This window comes from Carettochelys insculpta, chromosome 31 (assembly GCF_033958435.1).
Source record: "Carettochelys insculpta isolate YL-2023 chromosome 31, ASM3395843v1, whole genome shotgun sequence".
Taxonomy (NCBI): Eukaryota; Metazoa; Chordata; order Testudines; family Carettochelyidae; genus Carettochelys; species Carettochelys insculpta.
The window spans coordinates 8,133,370-8,155,735 of record NC_134167.1 but is presented as its reverse complement, the minus strand read 5'-3'; the positions used below and the strand labels follow the sequence as shown (position 1 = coordinate 8,155,735).

Sequence of the window (22,366 nt, the reverse complement as noted above, 5' to 3'; positions counted from 1 at the left end):
TTCTCAATTTATGGTATCACATTATTTTAGAATTTGACTAACCCCAGGGGGATTCTTTCAGTGTAATATAGTCCAGAGGCTACTTTATATTACTGCATTCGTTTTGAAAGCACTCACTAAAGTTTTGCAAAGGAGGGGATGGGAAAGTGTGTGGGTAGTAACTAATGTGATGATGAATTCAGAGACTCTGGAGGAGGGAGCTACTGATGTATAAGCTCTGTAGGAGGATAACAGTTGTTGGGCATAGAAGACCGTTATGTGTCCTCTTTCTGTTAAGCAAAAGTCCCTGCTGCTGCACTATATACTGATGAACAGGTTGTCTTAAATAGCTACAGTGCATAATAAAATCAAGGTCCATCGTGTGTAGGTGAACCCACAAAAAGGGATTATTTCAAAGCTTTTGAAAAACTAAAGACTTATAAGAGTAACTTCTAAATCTGTAGATGTAATTGTAGGTTAGTGTAGCCAACCAAAAAACCCGACAACATTCCACATCCTTATGTTGTCTTTAAAAACACTTTTGTGGAAAGTTGATTGTGAAATCTGCTTTGTTGGCTGTTCTGGAGACTGAATCTGTGTCTACATTAGCAATTGGACAAAACTTGTCGTTCAGAGTTGCTAGCTCCCCTTCCCCCCGACAAAAGAACGAAAAAGTTTTTCCATTGCAAGTGTATGTGGTGTTGGCAAGAGCACTCATTCTCTTGCCCACAACATGAAAACCAGTTGTTGGGGTACAACTAGTTGGTTGGGTAAGGAGCCAAGAAACAGAGGCTACACTGTCCACCTTTGAGTGACACAGTTGTTTTGCTAGAAACAGTGTACTGTAGGCAAAGCCTGAATCCTGTTTAACCATGGAATTGTTACAGTAAACAAGTGCCAATGTAAGGTTTCCACTGCCAGTGTTTAGAATCTCTCATCTGAAGGGGACGTGTAGGATTTAGTATCTGTTGTCCATGCTGTTCTTGGATTCTGCTGAGAGTGGAAACAGGATTCTAACTAAAGCTAGCTGTTTTCTAAATGATTTCATTTGAATCACTTAACAGTCATCAATTTGTAATTTTCAAAAGACGCTAATACTTGTATAGACCTGATAAGAATTGGTGACCTCATGGTCAAAGGGTCTGTTGTGCAATCTCATTGCTTAATGAAATGTGTATGTTTAATTAGACATGATTTGATTGGCATAATCTTAGAGTGTTTCCATTAGTTTCTCTTATTTCTGGTAAAAATACTATTAAAATACTACGTAGAACACAGAAGTTTTTAAATCCCAATTTCTGAATGTCAAATATCCTTGTTAGAGAGAGGTGAAAAATTAACTGCCTTAGATTCTTAACTCATAAAGGTATGTTGCAGTCTGTAATGTAACCCTCTGTCCAGTGTTTTATGTGCCTGTTTCTGTTCCGATTTCCTAGTTTTAAAGGTAGTATAATGCTTTTTAAAGCAGAATGAACAAAAGGTTTTATGCAGTATTTAGTGACTCCTGATCCAAGTGAGTTGGCTGGTTGTGAATTATGTGTAGTTGTTTAGTGATATGTCGTATACACAGGTCAAGATGGTGCTGTAGCTTAATTTTACAGGGAGATTCAAAATTCCTGTTAGATACTCCACATAAAGTAGATTCTTAGATCACTGCCTAGGGAATACTATGACTAACCAGTCCCATATTTTATAAGATGTTGTGGTATCTCTGTGATGAGTCTCCCTGATTGAACTTTGTCCAGAAATCCTTGGTTTTTATTACTAACAAGGGTGATTGAAGAAAAATCTTTAAGAAGTCCTTTGCTTCACCAGAGGAAAACAAGAAATGAACAGAAGCAAGATAGTCTTCTAAATATCAAACCTTTTAATAAGGTTATTGTGGATTTAAAGAGCAGAATTAATAGTCTTTGAGGGCTATAAATCAAAATCTGGTGGCATTAGCTGGATATATTTTCACTGTTTTGGTAGAAGTTTTATGTATTTCGCCTTTTTCCCCGTTCAGTATGAGGCACTTACTTGTTACAGAAATTTAGTATGGTGAAAAAAATGGGTAGCTGGCCTCATTGCTTGGCAGTGTGAAACATAATGATGTTTAGCTGTTGGGATTGAGCCAGCATTGCACAGCTGAACTTTTTTCTTTGGCATAGAAACTTAAAAGAATATTTTGCACCTTTATGCATTCAAGCTAAAGATCTCAAAACACCTTATAAACATCAGTAAATTACTGCAAGTCTTGCATTTGTTTCCCCTCCCCCCCACCCCGCACCAGCTGGTGCTAAAGGGTATCAGAGCTTGTCAGGTGTGTGATGTCTGGTGATAGGTAGCCACATCCACCACCCCTGCTGGCCACTGCTGCCTTGATGTGCTGTGCAGCTGCACAGTGCCAGCAGTGGGAGTCATCAGCACACTTATTCTGTGTCAAAGACAGCAGAGTGAAGTGGCAATGGCTGACGGGAGAGGGAGTTGTAGTTGCTGTGCTGACCCCATGGGCAGGAGGTGGGAGCTGACCTGACCCTGAGGGGATAGAATTGCGTTCAGACCTGAGCCAAACAAGACACTTGTAGCTGGATCCCGCTGGGTTTGGTTTTGGTTTCCAGGTTCCATATCAGGCCCCTGTGTGACTCGTTAACAGAGATGAGCTCAGTGTGGGTTACAGCATGCAGTTTGGGAACCACTGAGCTAGAGTGTCTTTTAGAAAGACTGCCAAATTTACAGTATGGATATATTTTCCTGTTGCCAGTACTGTCCTGGGAAAATACTCAGTGTTCAGTCTTGTGCCGGGTGTGCAGTTTGTGTGTCTCAAGGAAGATCTGTTATAACTGTTTTAGGGTCTTAATTAAAAATAGTGACTCTTGCTGCATAGCATTCTGGCATTAAGTTGTTCCTCTGTGTTGTATAATTACAGTAATAACATTAAACATGACTGATAACACTGGGAAGTGAAACTGAGCATAGGAAAATTCAATATAATCTCTGAATATGGAGTTGACTAGTACACTTTTGCTATGTAATCAGATAAGTTAATTTTTCTTTGAGTTGCTTTGCTGGTACATCTCTCTAATAGTTCCTGAAGAGGAAGGGTTCTTTATTTCTTTGTCATGCAAAATATTTAATCAGATATTTGGATATGGGCTTTGGGACGATGAGAATGAAAGTTGGGCAAGAAAATGTGGAATGTGTGTCATGGAATGTCTAATATAATTGTAGACCAGAAAAAAATCTTGTCTGAAAGGCCATCGTCACAACACACTTGTGCATATTGTGGTACACCATTTATTTACCTTGAAAAGACTAAAATGACATTATTGGGTAGTAAGCCAGCATTTCAAACCATTCCTTCCAACTATGCATTTTAAAATGGTTTAAATTTAAACCTGTTTTTTTAGAAAAGAAGGTTAATTTGTAAGCATGTAAAGTTTCATTCATTTTTCCCCTCTGTTTGAAGTAGCTGCAAACCTGTCTCATGTCTTACGAGATTTTTTTTCCTACACTTAAAGGTTGCCAGTAAAAATAATTTTTCAGGACTTCAGATACTATGGAGGTAAAGGTAGTATTATTACAACCATATGACAGATGTTGGAAGCTGATGATTCACTTTTTCTATATGAATTTGGCTGACATGATGGGTGAATTTCCTTCCTGTATCTTTGGAGAGGAACTTCTCTTAAACTGTGTGATTCAGAGGACTTGGAGGGCAGCAGTCATCTGGGAGACGAATATGACCAATACTGGGTGGTGCTAGGTAACTTATTTTCTGTTATGCCCTTAAAATGTTTATCTTGGTTTAACCACCTCAGCCTTGGAATCAGTGTTACCATGTCGTGTTTAATGGCTGATGGCACAGAAAAGTACTTCTTCTATTGGCTATAGCTCTTTAGGTTTCTTACCAGCTAGAGTGAAATTACTAGCATCTGTTTCTGTGTTTGTACCCTTTTTTAAAAAAAATAAAAAAGAAAAACCAGCAGCCCGGGTGTGGTAACTTCTAGGGCATGTACTGGTGTTCATCTGTTCTCCCAGGCTTTTCTGGGGTGGGGGAAAATTTGAATAAGATTTTTAATGAGAAGGAAGATAAGAAACTTACGTTGGTAGATGGTGGAGGTCTTTGTGTGATCGTTCTAGCCCCATGGTGTCCAACCAGCAAACTAGCCACATTCCGAAAATACATTTATTGTTCAAACCAACCAGCCAGAAGGCCACATATGGCTAGTGGCTATCCCGTTGGATACCATCGTTCTAGCCTATTTAATTTGTAATGGTTGTATCATACTTTGAGATCTAGATATGCACTTCTGCCAGGTTGAATGAGCATCACAGTTTCAGCCAGCTACTTATTTGTTAGTTCTTTTCTGACATGATGTTTAGAACCATTATTCTAACACTGAAATAGTTTGACTTGTGTTTAAAACTCCTGCAGCTGACAATTTCCTCTGTTTCAAATATCTTGAGACATAACCATTACTGAGAAATAAATGCAACTCTTGAAAAAAATTAGTTATTCCCCTCTGCTCACTGAAGGGAAGCAGTTAAGTCAAAAAGCCTGTGCACAGAAATGTGTGGATAGTGTCTTCAAGCTGAAATACAAAGGGCTGATCTTATTTTAGTTCTACTACAAATGCGTGGTGAGAGAGAATTTCCATTTTCAAAGTGCTTGGTGGACATTACTAATAATGGGATTAAATTGTTTAGCTATTGTGTTAGTGAAAATAGGTGTCTGAGGCTTGTTTGCAAAGTCACTTCTGATTTTTGGAACCCTATCAGGGTATTTATACATTATTGATCACCCTCATCTGTGTATGTGAGTTTTGAACTTGATTACGGTTTGGATGTAAATACATGGGACAACCCCATACAAATCCCAGTTACATTATTAACAACTTCCAAAAACTACAGATAATTGGCACACTTTATTTTTGGTTTTCTCATTCAGAACAGAACTGTCAGGATATTTGTACATGTGGTGAAAGCTTGGGTGTATTGGGAGTACTCTGTGTGCAGGGTAATCTTAATTGCATAAGAAAGTGATGAATGAAACTGGAGGTACAGAAGTTGTTCATATTCTTATCAGCTCTATATCTTAACTGTTCCAATTGCTTGTTTGTTCCCTATGATTTGCACTGATTACTTATATGTTTTCTCCCTTTCCTTTTAGGCCCTATGAGAGAAAGGGAAAGCTAAGGATGCTGGAGCAGAACAATGGATTTCTCTTTCTCTTTCATGCAAGGGATCATGGGAAACACAATTCAGCAACCACCTCAGCTCATTGACTCAGCTAACATCCGCCAGGAGGATGCTTTTGATGCCAGCAGTGACATCGCTGAAGATGGTAGTCAGACACCATATGAAACTGCCCTGCAGCAAGGCTTTCAGTATACTACTCCAACAACGGAGGATCTTCCACCCATCACTAATGGCTATCCACCAACAATCAATATGTATGAACCTCAAGCCAAATACCAGACATACAGCCAGTATCCCAATGGTTCAGCCAATGGCTTTGGAGCAGTTAGAAACTTTAGTCCCACAGAGTATTATCAATTGGAAAACTCTAATGTGAGGTCACATGAAGTTCTAGAAAAACCTTCTCCTCCACAACCACCACCGCCACCACCTCCTTCAGTACCACAAACGGTGATTCCAAAGAAGACTGGCTCACCAGAAATTAAATTAAAAATAACCAAAACTATCCAGAATGGCAGGGAATTGTTTGAGTCTTCTCTGTGTGGGGACCTTTTGAATGAAGTACAGGCAAGTGAGTATGCTAAGATGAAACATGAAGGGAGAAAGGAGAAAAGGAAAAAAAGTAGCAAGCATGATTCTTCCCGATCAGAAGAGCGCAAGTCACACAAAATTCCAAAATTAGAACCAGAGGAACAAAATGTAAGTGGAATAACAATTTCATCTTTGTGATTCTCTATAGGGAATTCCTCTTTTGCAGATTTATATTTCTTGTTAATTGTATATACCCAAAAAGGGGTTGTGAGGCTGCAGTTTGCTATTGAACACTGTACAGTGATCAGATCAGAAATGTTTAGCAGTTGTCCACCACCGCTCAGTTGAAAAGCTTCTCTATCGGAGGAATAGTGGCAAAAATTGAGTATTAGATTGCAGTAGTGCCCACCACTGGGTGCTTTCCAGACAGGAGGATACGCTCCCTGCCCAGAAAACTGTACTATCAAAATACTCTTGAATTCTCATTTCTCAAAATGTGATTTACTGGGGTTCTGTGATATATGAAATATTAATCATTCATACTCATAGAAACTTAGTGAAAATGTTACTTATCTCTAAGAGGCAACTGAAAACGTCATAATTACCTAAGTACAGTAAATCCTCAGGTTATGTGGGGATTATGTTTCTGCAACCCCTGCATAACTCAAATTTTCGTGCTAGTCAAGTGGAGATGAGCACCAGTCTGCTGCCTGGTTCCAGGCTCTCCTGGACTTGCAAGAGCTGGGAAACTGACCAGCCCTGGGTCTGTTTCCTGGCTCCCAGAGTGGAAGGGAGCCAAAAACCAGGGGGCAGCCTGGTTCCCATCTCCTTGTTGCTTGCAGGAACCAGGAAACTGACTAGCTGGTCAGTTTCCTGGGTGCTGCAAGCAGCAGGGAGCTGGGAACCAGGCAGCTGGCTCCTGGTTCCCCTCCACTCCTTGAAGCCAGAACTAACCAGGGCTGCAAGCAGAGGGGAGCCACTTGTGGGACTGGGAAATCACTCCGGTCAGGGGTGGCAAGAGTCAGGCTGCTGCCCCGACAGGAGCAGTTTCTTGCTCCTGTCGGGGGGGCACGTGCATTAACCCAGGACACACTCAACTTGAGTGCACGTATCTCGAGGGTTTGCTGTATACTGCTTTCTATACAACATCTAAATGTTCTTAAAACATGTTAGCTAATAATTGCCATTGAAATAAATTTTAATAAGTATGGTGGATTGTATGTTATTAGACAAGTGAAGAGGTGGCAGTATCTTGTGCATATGCCTGCAAAAATTCATGTACTATTGTGGCATGCAAATTAGAAATGTCAGTTGACTCATTCAGCCTACACTGATTGAGAATTCTGTATTACTGTCCACATTCATTTTTGCTAAGTGCAAGAGATGCCCAGATTTAATTTTTCAATATATACATACACACTGTACAAAAATACTATTGTAAGCTAACCCTTGGTATTCTGAGGACAAGTGTGCTTGTTTTCAGTACCTGCAGCCTTTGTCTGCCCCACAGTCAATAAATGAGCCTACTTGTGCACACTTGGAGCACACAGCATGCATGACAGCATGATCCTTTCCAGCTAATTGCTTCTGCCAGCCACTTGCTGCTTTTCTTGTCTCTTAGTTTAAGAGGGACTGTTAGAAGACAAGAGTAAGATGTGAGGAATATGGGAATTGTCAAACTGCAGGGTTTTTGCACCTTCCTATGAAGTTACTGGCAGCTGTTGAGGACTTGGAAACTACCATACCAGACCAAAGCACTGACCATACAGCATAGTATTCTGTCTTCAACATGTCCCCACCTCTCTTTGCTTCATCGTAAACAGGCTGGTTTTATAATAGTGTTTATAGCTGCAGGTTGCCTAGGATGGAAACTTCGGAAGAAGTGGAGTCAGAGGCAGTAAGGCCCCAAGCAGGAGTCTGGCAGAATTGTGCCTTTCCACAAGTAGAAAGCATTCTTTTTCAATGCAGTCCCCTTAATAAAACTCCAGTCCTTGACTAACTCCTGTATCTAATCTAAAGAGCATTGTTCAACACTTGGTTGTTACCGTAGTGCATTTGGCAATGACTTTCCTTTCTGCTGCAGAAAAGGTGGCTCCAAACACTGAAACGTGGGCTTTGCTCAAATACAGATCTCCTGTGCAGTCGTTCATAGGGTTAACCATCACTCTGCAGCTTTCTGAGTGTTACCTTTGTTTGCACTTCTGAATAAATGAGAACTGCAGCAGGTCCATTTTCACTAAATTTAAAGACAGCGTGTTGTCCAATAAAATGTTGTTGTTTTGAAATTGTGTAGCTACCATATAAATTATATTTCAAAGCTTATATTTATTGTTTCTTGACTTTGTTGTTTATCACATCATCTGGACGTGACTTATCAATTAAGATCTTGAACTTCTGCGAGATTTGATCAAAGTGGTGTCCTTAACGAAGCTCAATATGACTGTAGTAAATGACCAGTGCTAGTACAAATTAGGGACAAATTGTCTAACCAAATACTTACTTTTAGTGTGTGTTTCTCTTGCTTTTGGAGATCTGTTATTTTTAAGTCAGTTTTGGTACAGGTGGAAAATGTCTGTCTGACAAACAATTACCCAGGTATATGACATGGGCAGCATAAATGCAAGTTCTCCCTACATAGCATCCCTTGCCATTGTGCCTCGCACCTTCCCTTGTGGGTGTGCCTGCATGGGTGAAAAGGAAAGGTAGTGTCATGTCATGATGGCGGTTTATTTGCTATTTGGTGCCTTTGTGGAGACTTCAAGTCTAGGTGTTTTCACACAATCGCTCTGCCTCTGCATTGTGCTGTGCCTCAGTTTCCCTTCTTAGATCAAATGCTGCATGATTGTGTTTCAAATGGAATCAAACCTTTGAGTTTGCTTCGTTAATATAAATCAGCCAGGTATTCACCCTTGTGTCTGGGCTCACTGGCACTTTCCCTAGTCGTGACAATCACCCACATTAGGCCTTAATCAGTGTTGTATCATAGCTTTATTGTGCTTCCAAAACACGACCTCTCTCTTGAATCTTGCTTCTGCTCTAGTTCTCTCTCTGTTGGGAGATTTGTTGATCCAGGCTTGCTGTCTAGCAACCATGATAGGTATCCCAGTCATAGTTCCCAGTCACTTGATCCTCTTTCAGTCATGTGCTTTGGCAGCTAACATTCCCCAAATGTTTACAATATGGTTTTAAAGGGACTGTGTCCCTATATTAGGTATTAGGGGTTGCACCTGCTCTCAAAACATTATTGCCCTGGAAGAGACAATACTGGTGGTGCAGTATAGAACTTTGTTAGGAACTAGACTTATTTTATGTTTGCTCCTTTTTTATTTTACGCTTCTCTTTAAATGGATGCTGTCAAGCTGAAGTTTTAAAAAACTTAATACCCATATTACAAATAACACCTCCAAATGATGAAAACTAAATTAACTTTTAAAACTTACATTTTGCTTTTTATTTAATACGTGCAGTGAAACAAAAATAATTCATAGTCATTTATTTCTTGCTTCCCATGTAGAAATCCAGTGCCAACAAAACTTTTCGGGGGAATACAGTAAACCCTTTCATATTCAGCATTCTATCATCTTTAACTCTCAAATAACTGGCATTTTAACCATGTGTAAATTTTAGTTACATTTTCTGTATGTACAGTATAGTGAAAGTAAATACAAATACAGTATAAGTTTGCAGTGTACATTACTACTGTCGTTGGTAAATAAAGTACTCTGCATACATTTTTGTCTTCCTTCATATCTAATCTGTTTTTCTGGAGTGTTATACTTTGCTAAGTATACCTATTATCCAGAATATGACTATCTGGCTGTTTCCCAGTCCCGGGGCTGCCAGATATGAAAGAGTTTATTGTATTTACATTTTATTAAAAAGTTTAAATTCCACATTCATTTTGTCAGAATTAAAACATTGAACTTTATAGTTTGATCTTTTGTTTAAAAACAAAAATACTGAGTGTAAAATCAAACAGGTTTGCTTCTAGGAAACTGAGAAGTATTCAGTTTTTTGTTCAGACTTCTTTTTGTGTGATTAACTCAGCTGTTTTGGCAGAAATAAAGTCTGCCAGCTCCTTGTAATATAAACACAGTCAGAGGATGTTGGTATATCTACCATTATCAAGTAGGTTTGTAAACAGTTGGTTGAAGTTAGGCTAACTGTAGAGATTAAATCCTGTGTGCCACTTTGAAACTAAGTGCAGGAAGTCTCAACTTACTGACAGGTTGTGTTCCAAAAGTTTTGTAGGTTGGTTGTCTGGAACCTGAACACATTTCTTCTTGGAAACAATGTTATTAAATGGTAGTTATCTTACCAGGATAGCCCACAAAAGCCTATTTAATCCATAATGTAACTGAAATACTATATATTTGCAATGAAAAAGTAGTGTTAAATAGTTTTGGTTTTTTGCTCGAGGACAGGCGGGTTTAATTAGAGGAGGATGAGGAGGTAGGTGGAAATTGAGACAGAGACTTTTGGGCATCCCCTTGTCAGCAAACCCTCTGCCCCACTTCCTGTGGCCAGACCCAATCCCTGACCACACCCCCTCAAACCACACCAACTGCATCCAATCTTTGCTCACCAGGAGGGGGTGAGTGTGGACCAAAGGACTTCAGAGGAGCAGGGGGTGGCTGTGCAGCGGGCAGCTGGAGAGAAGCAGCGGTTATCCCTTCAAAGCACCACTTGTCTTCAGCTGTTGCTTGTGCAGCTGCCCACCTCTTCTTGCATTGCTTTCCATCACCTGTGCCTCTTGCCCGCTTCCTGGGGCTGCAGGTGAGCTTTTGTTTTACGTGCAGATTCATAAGCCAGACGTTGGTAGCTCGGGGAGTGCCTGTACGGACATTTCTGTATATCTAAAGCATCATATGTTGGTTGCTCTAATTGGCATGTACCAGAGTGTGTTTAAAGTTAACATTGTTTAGATGTTTCAGCATGAAGCATGCATTTACAGTTATCATGTAATTTCATGGGAAAAGAGCTTCACTTTAAGTGGACTAATTATAACCTTGCTGAATGGTATAGTAGAGTTTCTGATCAAATGCTTTGTCCCCAGCACCTGTCCCATGTACATCCACTGCCTTCCCCTTTGAATGTCTCCGTTGACCACCCTTTTTCCATCGTATTAAATACAAGCTCCTGGTCATTTTATCTTTTCACAGCCTAGCTCCTATTTACTTACCTGTTTATATAGTGTCATCTGTCTGATTATAGCTACTCTTCCAGCCATGCTAGTTCCTGCTGAACTTTACATCCTCCCACAAGCGCATAATGCCTTTCTCCATTGCTATCCCTGAAGCATGGAATGCTTGCCCCTGTCCTATTTACCTTGAAAAGCACTACCCTGTTCTATTTCAGATCCTTCCTTTAAACCTGCCTGAAGGGCTCACTCATGTAACTGGTTTCTTGGTTTTATAGCTATAATCAGGCATGTGACACAATGTAACCAATAAAAAACTCCAATACTGCTGTTGCATGTTGAATAGTAACAGAGAGTAAGCCGTGCTAGTCTATACACTGTCAAAACAAAAAGCAGTCAAGTAGCACTTTAAAGACTAGCAAAATAGTTTATTAGGTGAGCTTTCGTGGGACAGACCCACTATGGTCTGAAGAAGTGGGTCTTGACTGCTTTTTGTTCCAGTACTGCTGTCTATTCATATAATCAACCTACAGCATGTAACTGTATGTTTGTTTCCTTTCCTCCCTCCCTCCCCTATTTCCTGTCAATTGTATTCATTTAGATTATAGGTTCTGTTGGACAATGGCCTCTTTATTCTATATTGTACAGCACCTACTAGAATGAGACCCTTATCTGATTGGGTGCTACGATAATGAAAGTATATTAATCAATGTGGGAGAAATGAGTATTTCAAAACTGATTAGCATTGTGAACAGAAATGTCCTACGGAGCTTGTTTCCTTATTTTATGCTTGTCTTTTTCTCTCTGTTAATTATTTTCTCCTGTCCCTATTCTCTTTGGTGTGATCTTGTGTTTTACCATCCCCTTATCCTGTTTATTTTTATTTTCTTGTTCTCTCATTACCCTTTTCTTAGAGACCAAATGAGCGGCTTAGTGTGCTATCAGAAAGACCAAAAGAAGATACGCTGTTGGAGGAAACTCCGGTTAGTGCTTATATAAATTAACACGTCTTGGACTCAGTGTTCCTACTAATTTTTTATGTTGATGTGTGGAATGACTTTTGTTATGACACATCACCTCCCTATTAGTGCACATAACAAAATTCTTCTGCATGTGGACAATCTGTGGGAGGGGTGGAACTGAAAGATTTCAGAGTGAAGGTGGGGGCTCAAGGCTGGGAGTGGGAGCATGACAGACATTTGGGATGCAGGAAGGGGTGGCAGGGTGGAACCAAGCTATTTAGAGTGCAGGGGTATGCTCAGGGCAGGAGGCTGGAGTGGGAATGTGGGATCTGGGCAGGGAGCTAGGGTGGTGGAGTGAGCTCAGGACTGAGGCTCTGGGTTGGGGTTCAGGCTCTGGGAGGGTCTGAGGGTGCAGGAGGAGGGTCAGGGCTGGGATGTGAGGTCTGGGACTGAGTGCGAGACTTGGTACAGGAGGGGGCTCAGACCTAGGGCTGGGGGCTGGGGCACAGGGCACTTACCCGGGGCAGCTGGTGATGTTGGGGGAACAAGCCTGTGCTGCCCTGTGCTCACCTGCAAGACTTGCCCCCCACAGCTCCCGTTGGATGTGATTCCTGGCCAGTGGGAGCTGTGGGGATGGAGCCTCTAGGTGAGAGCAGCACAGGAACAGATCTTCTTGGTGCTTGTGGGGGCTCCAGCCAGTGGACAAACGAATGGCAGTACATGGAGCCACTTCTGGTTCCCCTCCCCACCCCTGCCTCTCATCCAGGGAGGTTTGACCCAGATCGTAAGGGCTTTACAGTCTGCAGACCCTAAAGTCTCTTTCTTAATCCATTCCTGCTGCTGGGGGGAAAGGAGCGCACCTATCCCTCAGCCAAGGCAACTCCCTGTTGCGGCTGGAAGAGTGCGCCATTCCTCTGATCCCAGCTGCGAATAGTTGTTGACAGAAGTGATTTGTGCTCTTCTGCAGCAGCCCTGAGCTGAGCCTATTAGGCAGCTGTGTGTGCACACAGCTTAGAGGGATTCTTAGAAATTGTCTTGCTGGCTCTTTATAGTAAAAGCTTACTATCAGCTAAATCAGTCACTATTCTTGGAAACACCTATGTCTTTGTTATTGTGGCCAGTGGTCAGCTTATTTGTATTTAATGACAGAAGAAAGCAACGCCAAAATGACACTTCTAATTGGCTCATCAAGGCAATTTTTTTCTATGGTGATACCTCCTTTCTAGAATGTCTCAATTGTTAACCATCACTTAGGCTACGTCTACACTTGCACAAATCTTTGAAATGGCCATTTTGAAGATTACTAATGAGGCGCTAATAGGATTACTAATGAGGCTGCTGATAGGAATAAGGGTATTTCAAATTTCCCAGGGTCCTTTTGAAAAGGACCCCTGTCTGGACAAGATGTGCGGCAGCGAAAAGCGGCAGTTTCAAAGAGCTGCGGCCGGCAGCATGCTAATGAGGCATTGAATATGCATTTCAGTGCCTCATTAGTAGTCTTTGAAATGGCCATTTGCATGGCCATTTCGAAGAATTGTGCAAGTGTAGACACGGCCTTAGTGAACCATGCATTTGGAGTCTGAGTGTTGTACTTGTTGTACTTGACCATCAGTTCCAGCTGAAAAAAAAAAAGGGGAAAACTAAATTGTTGAAGAAATTAAAGAACAATCCAGACCCAAACACTTCATGAATTAGTAACAGAGAGAAAGCCGTGCTAGTCTATATACTATCAAAACAAAAAAGCAGACAAGTAGCACTTTAAAGACTAACAAAATAACTTATTAGGTGATGAGCTTTCATGGGACAGACCCACTTCTTCAGACCATAGCCCTACCAGAACAGACACAATATTTAAGGCATAGAGAACCAAAAATAGTAATCGAGGTTGACAAATCAGAAAACAAATTATCAAGGTGAGCAAATCAGAGAGTGTGGGGGGAGGGAGTCAAGAATTAGATTAAGCCAAGTATGCAAATGAGCCCCTATAATGACCCAGAAAATTCACATCCTGGTTCAAACCGTGTGTTAATGGTCGAATTTGAATATAAAAGAGAGTTCAGCAGCCTCTCTTTCCAAAGTAGTGTGAAAATTCCTCTTTAGTAAGTTGCAGACTCTTAAGTTGTTAACAGAATTACTGTGCGTTAGTGACTATTATTAAATTGTTTTCTTCTGCGGCTGATATATCCGTTATTTTCTTTATAGGTCCAGCAGTTGTCGCCGTCTCTTCCAACACAAGTTACAACCGACATCAAGTTTCAGGTTGGCGATCTAGTCTGGTCCAAGGTGGGAACTTACCCTTGGTGGCCTTGCATGGTTTCAAGTGATCCACAGCTAGAGGTTCATACCAAAATTAACACAAGAGGTAAAGAAGAACTGTTGAGTGCACACGTTAGATGCTGTATCAGTAATTGCTCCTTAATTAAAAACCTTGCTCTAAGATATAACTGAAAACTTATGACAATTGGGAGAGGGCTTCCAGAGTGAAATTGGCAAGGATGAGCCAAAATCTAACTTTGTTTGGCTCTCTGACACAAACAAATTCTCTTCTATTGTTTTTGAACAGGGAAATTAAGAAATACAGAACGGTATCTTTTTGGTTATAAATATATTCAACTGTTCATTTAAAACAGGGGAAAGTAAATGGCTGAGTAATTTTTGTCTTCCCAACAAGAGTAATTTTTCTAATATTGAGAATAAATATACATGTGCCCATATAAAAAGAATAACTGAAGTTATTTTGGAGTGAATTTAAAGAAGAATTGTCCACTGAGTTTCATTTTTGGGGTAACTGATATCTGAATATATTGAAAAAATTAAATTTTTAATGTTTTAAAAAAACCCTAAGATTGCCATAGCTACTGCTGGCTTATCTTTCCCTGGCCCCATCTGGAAGGTATGGCCTTTATGGACTCCAAAGTGGGGATAAGTGTTCATCTCTTAAATAGGAAATTTTCACTTGCACAAGTAGTCCTACTGATTTCATTGATACTGCTCAGGTGAGGTCCAGGTGCTACCACTCTGAGATTGTAATGTGGAAGTATGCACAATGCCTCTTTACTTTTTAAAGTACTGTGCAATGTTGTGACAATACGTAATTTGCTATTTCAGTTTCTCATTGGAAGTTGTGTTGAACTTTTCTATTTAATACAGATAACACGAGTTTCCAGCAAACTAAAAAATAGATGATTGGTATGTCATAGCCAGTCCTCTCCTCTAAATTAACTTAGTAGCTATTGTTTGTTTCCTAGTCTGACTGCATAATCTTGGTATTTTGGCACTTTTATAAAACAATATCAGGTGCGTAAGAAATAGAACTGTCTCTTCTGTAGAGCTAAGGAGAACTTCTTTCTGCGAGAATTGAATGAGTGAAGAAAGAATGTTGTGGCTAATATAGCCAAGTAAACCCACGAACTGACTTCTTTTGATAGCGCTACTTAGTACAGTGTTTCTCATTTCAGGTGCCCGTGAATACCATGTTCAGTTTTTTAGCAACCAACCTGAGAGGGCATGGGTGCATGAGAAGAGGGTTCGAGAATACAAAGGACATAAACAGTATGAACAGTTATTGGCTGAGGCTACTAAGCAAGCCAGCAACCACTCTGAAAAACAGAAGGTACATGCAGCACTTAATTCTGTGTATGTTATCCACAATGTACAACCTAAACTTATAAAGGAGAGACCCATTCTGAAACCTTATTGTCAACTGGTCCATATTTGAATGTTGGAAAAGTAAAGTATTATGTCCACTGCACCTGTGACTTGATCAGTCATTCTTTACAGGGGTAGTAAACATTTCCATATACCCTTACATCCTTATGGAGAGGCTTTATCTGAGCTTGTTTTATCTCCATTGCAAAACTGAGATGCAAATATTTGTGATTATCTCTCCCCTTTCCTCCTCCCATTAAACTTTGGTGCCTGTAGGACTTTCCTGTACACTTTGTTGGTGTGTGTAACTTTAGTATAAATATTAGATCTCTAGTTTTCTGTGTTTCCAATATTAATGTAGTCTGTAGAAAGCAGTGCACATTTTAAGTAGAAATGTTTATCTGTCTCCAGCATCCCATACATTTCTGATATTATAGCTTCTGTTTGCTAGCAGTCTTCCCCTGCAGACGGTGCTCAACTCAGCCCAACACTGTGAGAGAGAGAGAGAGAGAGAGAGGGAGCTGTTGCTAATATCCAAATCCTGTCAATATTGATGTTAATGAGATGGGGTTGGTTCCCTGCAATATGTTGGAATTAACTGTAAATTGATAATATCAGAGTTGCTCTTAAGTGAAATCTGTTGTATTTGTTTAATTGAGAAAGGTGTTAGCAAGACCTCCAGGCTTACTATATTTTGGTAGGCTTCTTAAGTATTTAAATTAATTAAATGTCATAATGAGTGGGGATTGGGAGATTTAGAGGAAGAAGCAGGACTAAATCAAATGGATGAATTGGATTATTTTCTGATTCATGTATCTATGAAATTGTAGATTAGATTAGATTAAATTTTGCTCAATATTGTCTTCAGTTGGGTTACTCAGAGCAGAATCTGATTCAGCTTGTATTGATGATAGTGATGTAAGGGCCAGTGAGAATCTAGTTCGACTGTTGGTTCCAATCTGAGTTTACAGGTATTTTTGGTGGTAGCCAAAAATATTTTGTAAACTGAACAAACATTGATCAACTTTGGGATGACTTCTGTAGGGTCACTGGGCAGAACAGATGCACATTTTAAGCTAGTTTATTTTAATGTAGCCAGGAACCTAAATGAATATATGTAACAGAGTTCATTTTTTTGTCTTTGTTTTAAAGATTCGTAAGCCAAGGCCACAGAGAGAGCGTGCTCAGTGGGATATTGGTATTGCCCATGCTGAGAAAGCATTGAAAATGACTCGGGAAGAAAGGATAGAACAGTACACCTTCATTTATGTAGACAAGGAGCCAGAGGAGGCTTTGTCCAAAACCAAAAAGACTCCTCCCCCTAAAACAGACCCTAAAAAGAATCGTCGGCCCAAACCAGCATTGAACACTCAGTCAGAACCGACCAGTGTGATATCGGCATCACCCTCGTCAAATATTGAGGTGCGAAGGCACAGTCAACGGAGGCAGTCAAGCATAGAAGAAGAGGAGCCCCCACCAGTGAAAATAGCATGGAAAACAGCTGCAGCCAGAAAATCCTTACCAGCTTCAATAACCATGCATAAGGGGAGTTTGGATCTTCAGAAATGTAACATGTCTCCAGTTGTTAAAATTGAACAAGTTTTTGCCCTACAGAATGCCACTGGTGATGGAAAATTCATCGATCAGTTTGTTTATTCTACCAAGGTACACACTTATTTGTTATTAACTCCTGTCTGTAAGTTACAGTAACCCACAGTATTTAGGATGGGGATCAAATTTGAGCATCCTCCCACTCTTCAGATGTGGTGGTCTGTGCAAGCTGCTGTTATTGAATACTACATTAACTCTCTCAGGCCCTGCTTTTTATCCGTAGCGCCTATAAATGGAAACCTCTTTAAACTGTTCACTACAAAGGCTAGTACAGCAATCAGTGTCTGTTTTTTGTTTTGTTTTTTAAGAAGGGGAGGGGATGGAGAATTGCTCTTTGAAGTTTCTATAAAAGCCATCAAGCTATCACTGAGAACTTGGGTAATCAATAGCTACGCTTGTTTAATTCTAGTTTCCCTCTTAAAATCAGATTTGAGCTGCTCAGCTCTTCAGGGTTGAGTTGGATCTACCATTTGGTGCCCATTTGCAACAGATGAGGTTACAAGAGGGTGCCTAAATAGTGAGTTAAAAGCAAAATATTAATAATCCTGGGTGGTAAAGACATTTTACAGACAGCTTTTACCTCTTAGTGTCATGCAGATTATCAGCAATCCCTCAGTCAGGGTAAGGAGCAGCAATTGGCGCTAATTGATGGCTTTAGTGTTCTGCCCTGTGTTCCTTGAGGACATTTATGTACTTATAAATTTCTGTAATTAGCCCTTATGTGGATGAGCACATGCAGAATACTTATAACTAACAAAACATTAGTGCTTTTCAGTGAGAGACTGGTGCAGGTAGTATGTTTAATTGAGGGGGAGACTGTCTTCAAGGGGTTTGCTTCACTGTTTCCAGATTGTTCTCCCTCACAGTAATGATCAGCCTTGTGGGGTTCAGTCTTGAATTCCCATTTATATTTTCCTTGTAGATTTCATGGTTATTGAATGGATTTGCGTGATAGTCTGATCAAATAATCACTAACTTCGTTTGTGTTCTTTAAAAGGGAGTTGGTAACAAAACTGAAATAAGTGTCAAGGGACAAGACAAGCTTACTTCTGCATCAAACCAGAAAAACGAGAGAGCCACTGCGCAAAATACATCCTCACCTGAAACAGCTTCTGGGTCAACAGGTAGGCAAAGGTTGGGACTCCTTGACTAAATCTTAACAAATAAGCATGTAAAAGGGGACTGAGGGCAGGGTATCTTCAGGAATTAGAAAATCTTTGAATGTGTTTCTCCTTACCGCAAGTGTGTCACTTGCAATCCACAAAGGATTGTAGTTGCTAAGAGGTGTGATCTTTGCCTGCAAGAGTTTAAGTGAGGGGTGAGCTGCCCTTAGATAAACTGGATAGAATCTTGGACTTGATGCTTAGCCAGTCTGAAACAACTCAGTATATCCGTTGGGTGATTATGCTGTTGGAGGCAAAATAGGGAGCAGTGGGTAGTGAAATAATTCACTGATTTGGGAGTCAGTAAAATGGTTGTGTTAGCGAAGCAATAGCTTTTGGCATTCAATTTCAAAAGTTGCAATTAGTACCAAAGCAAACAAGGTCAGAATCAGCTTAGTCCTGTAGTTAGAGAGAGGAGTAAATTCTATTCGCAACTTTACATTTGTTTTCTAGTGTAACCGTGTACAAGATAATTAATGTATCTTGCTTACCTTTCTGGAGCACTTTGAGCACTCTGCTTTTAGGCACTTTGATGATTAGAGTATGGTATAGTTAAGAGATAAGAGTGTGAAGTACTCAACAGTATATAGGGGCTTAAAAAAAAAAGGCCTAAGGCAAATTCTCCTAAGAAACTGAACTTAGTAACATGCTGGGAGAGAAGAAAGAGAATTTAAATTAAATGAGTACCCTTGCCTGGGAGCAGAAATGTGAGGATTATTGGTGCTCTAAGTTAGGAAATGGCTACAGGCTTGGCTATTTTTTCCATGGGGATAGGTTAACCCCAGCACAGAGTCTCTGGCAATAAACTGATAAAGACATAGTGTAGAAAGAGATGGGATTGAATGCGATGTGCGTGAGAAACATAACTTAAGTCATTCTAAACTGAACTTTCAAAACAAAAAAGCAGTTAAGTAGCACTTTAAAGACTAACAAAATAGTTTATTAGGTGATGAGCTTTCATGGGACAGACCCACTTCTTCAGACCAGAGCCAGACCAGAACAGACTCAATATTTAAGGCACAGAGAACCAAAACCAGTAATCAAGGTGGGCACATCAGGAAAAAAAATTATCAAGGTGAGCAAATTGGAGAGTAGAGGCACAGAAGGAGGTGGGGGGAGTCAAATATTCAAATGAGCCCCATAATGACCCAGAAAATTAAATGTTTCAAGTCTGTCCTCCTAGTGTAGTGGTTTTAGTATTTCAGCCAAATATCCTTGAAGTGTAACACACATCAGAGACATTATGTGTTGAGCCATATGTTTGGAATCATGTTCTAGGGAGTAGAGAACAGTTAGTTTAATAAGGAATGTGTAAAGTAAGCGTGGGGTCGTATCGGCACATTAATTTAATACTGAGCAGCAGGATAAATAGCCATGTTCAATCAGGGCCCAGAAAAGAGGGTATTTGAGGCAACTAAGGTGTTATAAAACTAACTACTTTTTCCAAGCTTTTTTTTTTTTTTAAATCTTTATTATATTATTCAGAGTTACCCTTGCTTGAGTTTTATAGCTATGCAAAGGACCTGGTCCTAGTGTAGTTAGTTCTTTTTTTGAAACAAAAAATAAAACCAAACAAAAGACACCAAAACAAAAACCTTCACAGCATTCTGCATATATTGGAGTACTCTTCCCAGGCCACACAGGTCAGCTCCTCGGCATATCTAATTCTTGTTATGTAGTATTACTTTAAATTTGCTATCCCCTGGATTTTCGCCGCAGGCTGTGCCTGAGGACTTTCCAGTGCAAGGTGAGCACTCTGGATTTTTTTGACCCTGGTGCGAGCAAGATGGGGTTTCATCTGCTGTTGACTGCACAGTCATTGTGTCTCCAGCTGCTTTTTGCAAATGATTGCTACTTTAATAGCCCAGCAGAGGAGGTGCCCTCTGTTTTGTTTTCCTCCCTTGGAAACCAAAGGCATCACCTCCACAATTCGCAGTGGCTCGTAGGGCAAAGGAAGGGTAAGAATTCTGAGCCTCTTTTTTTTCATTTTCTCAGGTTTTTTGGATACGTAAAACATCACCTGATAACACCCCATACAGTGCATGAGCATTACTTCAGTATACACTCCAAACAGTCACTTTCAGAGCCATTTCCAAAGTCCAGACAGTTATTGGTCCCCTCTCATGGAACATAACTGGAAGTCCTTTTTTCAAATTTAAGGTCACCGGAACTTCAGAATACCTTTACGGTAAAGTATTTTACAGAATGACTCTGGGATCCCTGATGCATAAGCCACAGTGAGATGTACAGAATTCCATAATATTGGGGAAAATCTGTTTCTGAAAATGGCAGTCTTCTCAGAGAACTATCTTGAGAATTTAAAGGGGAGACTTGGAGTATAAATGAAAACTGAATTGACCCAGTGACTTGGTAGCTAGTGAGATGCACTGCTGGTTATAAACCAGCCTGAACCTAGCTCATAAATTTTGCAGAAATGGGATAGGAGTATTGTGGAGGTGATGCATTGAACCTTTGGGGACTGGGGAAAAAGGAGTGTGTACTGTACCACTTGAGCATACCAGTCGCATCGAATACAAAGTGGCAGTGGTCTCCAAGGGTATGATCTTCTCTAATACAGGTCTTGCATCACAGCATAGAGAAGATATAGGTTCACTGATTAGTTGAATTTCCTAGTCAGCTTTGTCCAATATTAGTAAACTACTTCCATGCATCGTACACCTTATGCCTGCTGCACACAGAGCTGACCCAGGAGGGGCTGCAGCTCAGGTACCTTGGGCCACTCACAGCAACTTTTAAAACACAGTAAAACTTTTGCCTTCTGAGTCACAATATGGAAACAGCCGTTTAGGACCTTAAAGTTAAATTAATCCAGATCTGAAGAGCACTAAGATTCTTCCCCAAAAAGAGTAACATTTTAAAATTGTTCCTTTAAAAATAAAATGTTTAAAACCACTTGTATTTGCCACAAATACAGTTCTTGTCAGTTTCATTGGCAATCCATAATTTTCTAAATAAAGAGAAAGCAAGATAATGCTGAGTAATTGCACACCACCTGAAACCTCACTAAATAAATATTAATCTATGCTTCTAGAGTCCTCAAACAATTTCCAGCCTTAGTTACAGCTTACTACTTTTTCTAGATATATACCATAGTATCACTGGAAGCTACACAGACACTCATGGCCTCCAATAACAAATCCTCCTAACAGAATGTAAAAATTCTAGATCCGTATTTTCATTCTTATAAATAATTAAAAAATAAAAAGAAATCCTGTCCTGTTAGGTCAAAGAAGTCTGATGCTGAAGAACCAGACCAAGTCATTGTCAACCTTGGGGCTGTTCTGTCAGTCTTACACCTGTTTGTGTTTTATTTCAAGAGCTGCACATTGCATACTTGGTGTGTAGATGTTCCTCAACAGGAGCAGTATTTTAGTACAGAATATTGCTTTGGCCTTTCCAGTTTTTTTTTTAAGTTGCCTGTGTTGTGGTATCTTCAAGTATCCTAATAAGCCTTATTAATTTGAGCCAGCTTGCCAGGGCATAAGTTTAAGAAAGCTACTCTTTAGTTTTTCTCTGCTGGAATAGCATCCTGTCCACTAACCACTGTCTGTCTAAAGCTATCGTGCTGATTTTGTTTGTTTGTTTTTTAATTCATGCCAACTATCATAGCCTGTCTTTTGACTAAACTTATATTAATATCTGGAATTCTGATATTTGATGCATCAGTTTGTCTATCTCACCATAAAGTCAAAGGCCCAGGGAACCATGTTTTGGAGAGTGAAAGTTTGGAATCTAAGTTTTAAATCTTCAGAATACCAAGACATTGCAGGTAATACAGGGATAGTTTTTTTTCCCTAAATTATGGATACCTTCCAGAAAACAGTCAAGCTAGTTAATTAGGCAATTATCAGGGTGAAGGCTCTGAAAGTGACATGCCATATCAGACTGTCACCCTATTCCAAATGCGGATTCCAGCCTTTCCCTTCACCCTTTTATTGGTGTATTTTCTGAATGCAGGCTCCTATCTTTTAGACATACAGTTCACAATGAGGGCTCCAGCTGTCAAAATAACCTTTTGAATGGACTGCTTTTTAAAAGTCTGAAATAAATACCATAAGAGCACAAAAAAAATTGCTGTAATTTCTACACTATTAACTTGGTACTGAACATACCGCACTCAGCTGAAGTAG

At 40.1% G+C, this 22,366-nt stretch overlaps 1 protein-coding gene across 1 annotated transcript in view; it reads left to right on the top strand.

Moving 5' to 3' along the window:
- Positions 1–22,366, top strand: part of NSD3 (nuclear receptor binding SET domain protein 3) — a 65,537-nt gene that overhangs the window by 8,301 nt on the left and 34,870 nt on the right. The window contains exons 2-7 of the mRNA XM_074981877.1: positions 5,132–5,859; positions 11,746–11,814; positions 13,996–14,155; positions 15,252–15,406; positions 16,594–17,106; positions 18,050–18,176. Of these exons, the coding sequence (XP_074837978.1) occupies positions 5,176–5,859; positions 11,746–11,814; positions 13,996–14,155; positions 15,252–15,406; positions 16,594–17,106; positions 18,050–18,176 (1,708 nt within the window). The 5' untranslated portion in view covers positions 5,132–5,175. The remainder of the gene's footprint in view (positions 1–5,131; positions 5,860–11,745; positions 11,815–13,995; positions 14,156–15,251; positions 15,407–16,593; positions 17,107–18,049; positions 18,177–22,366) is intronic.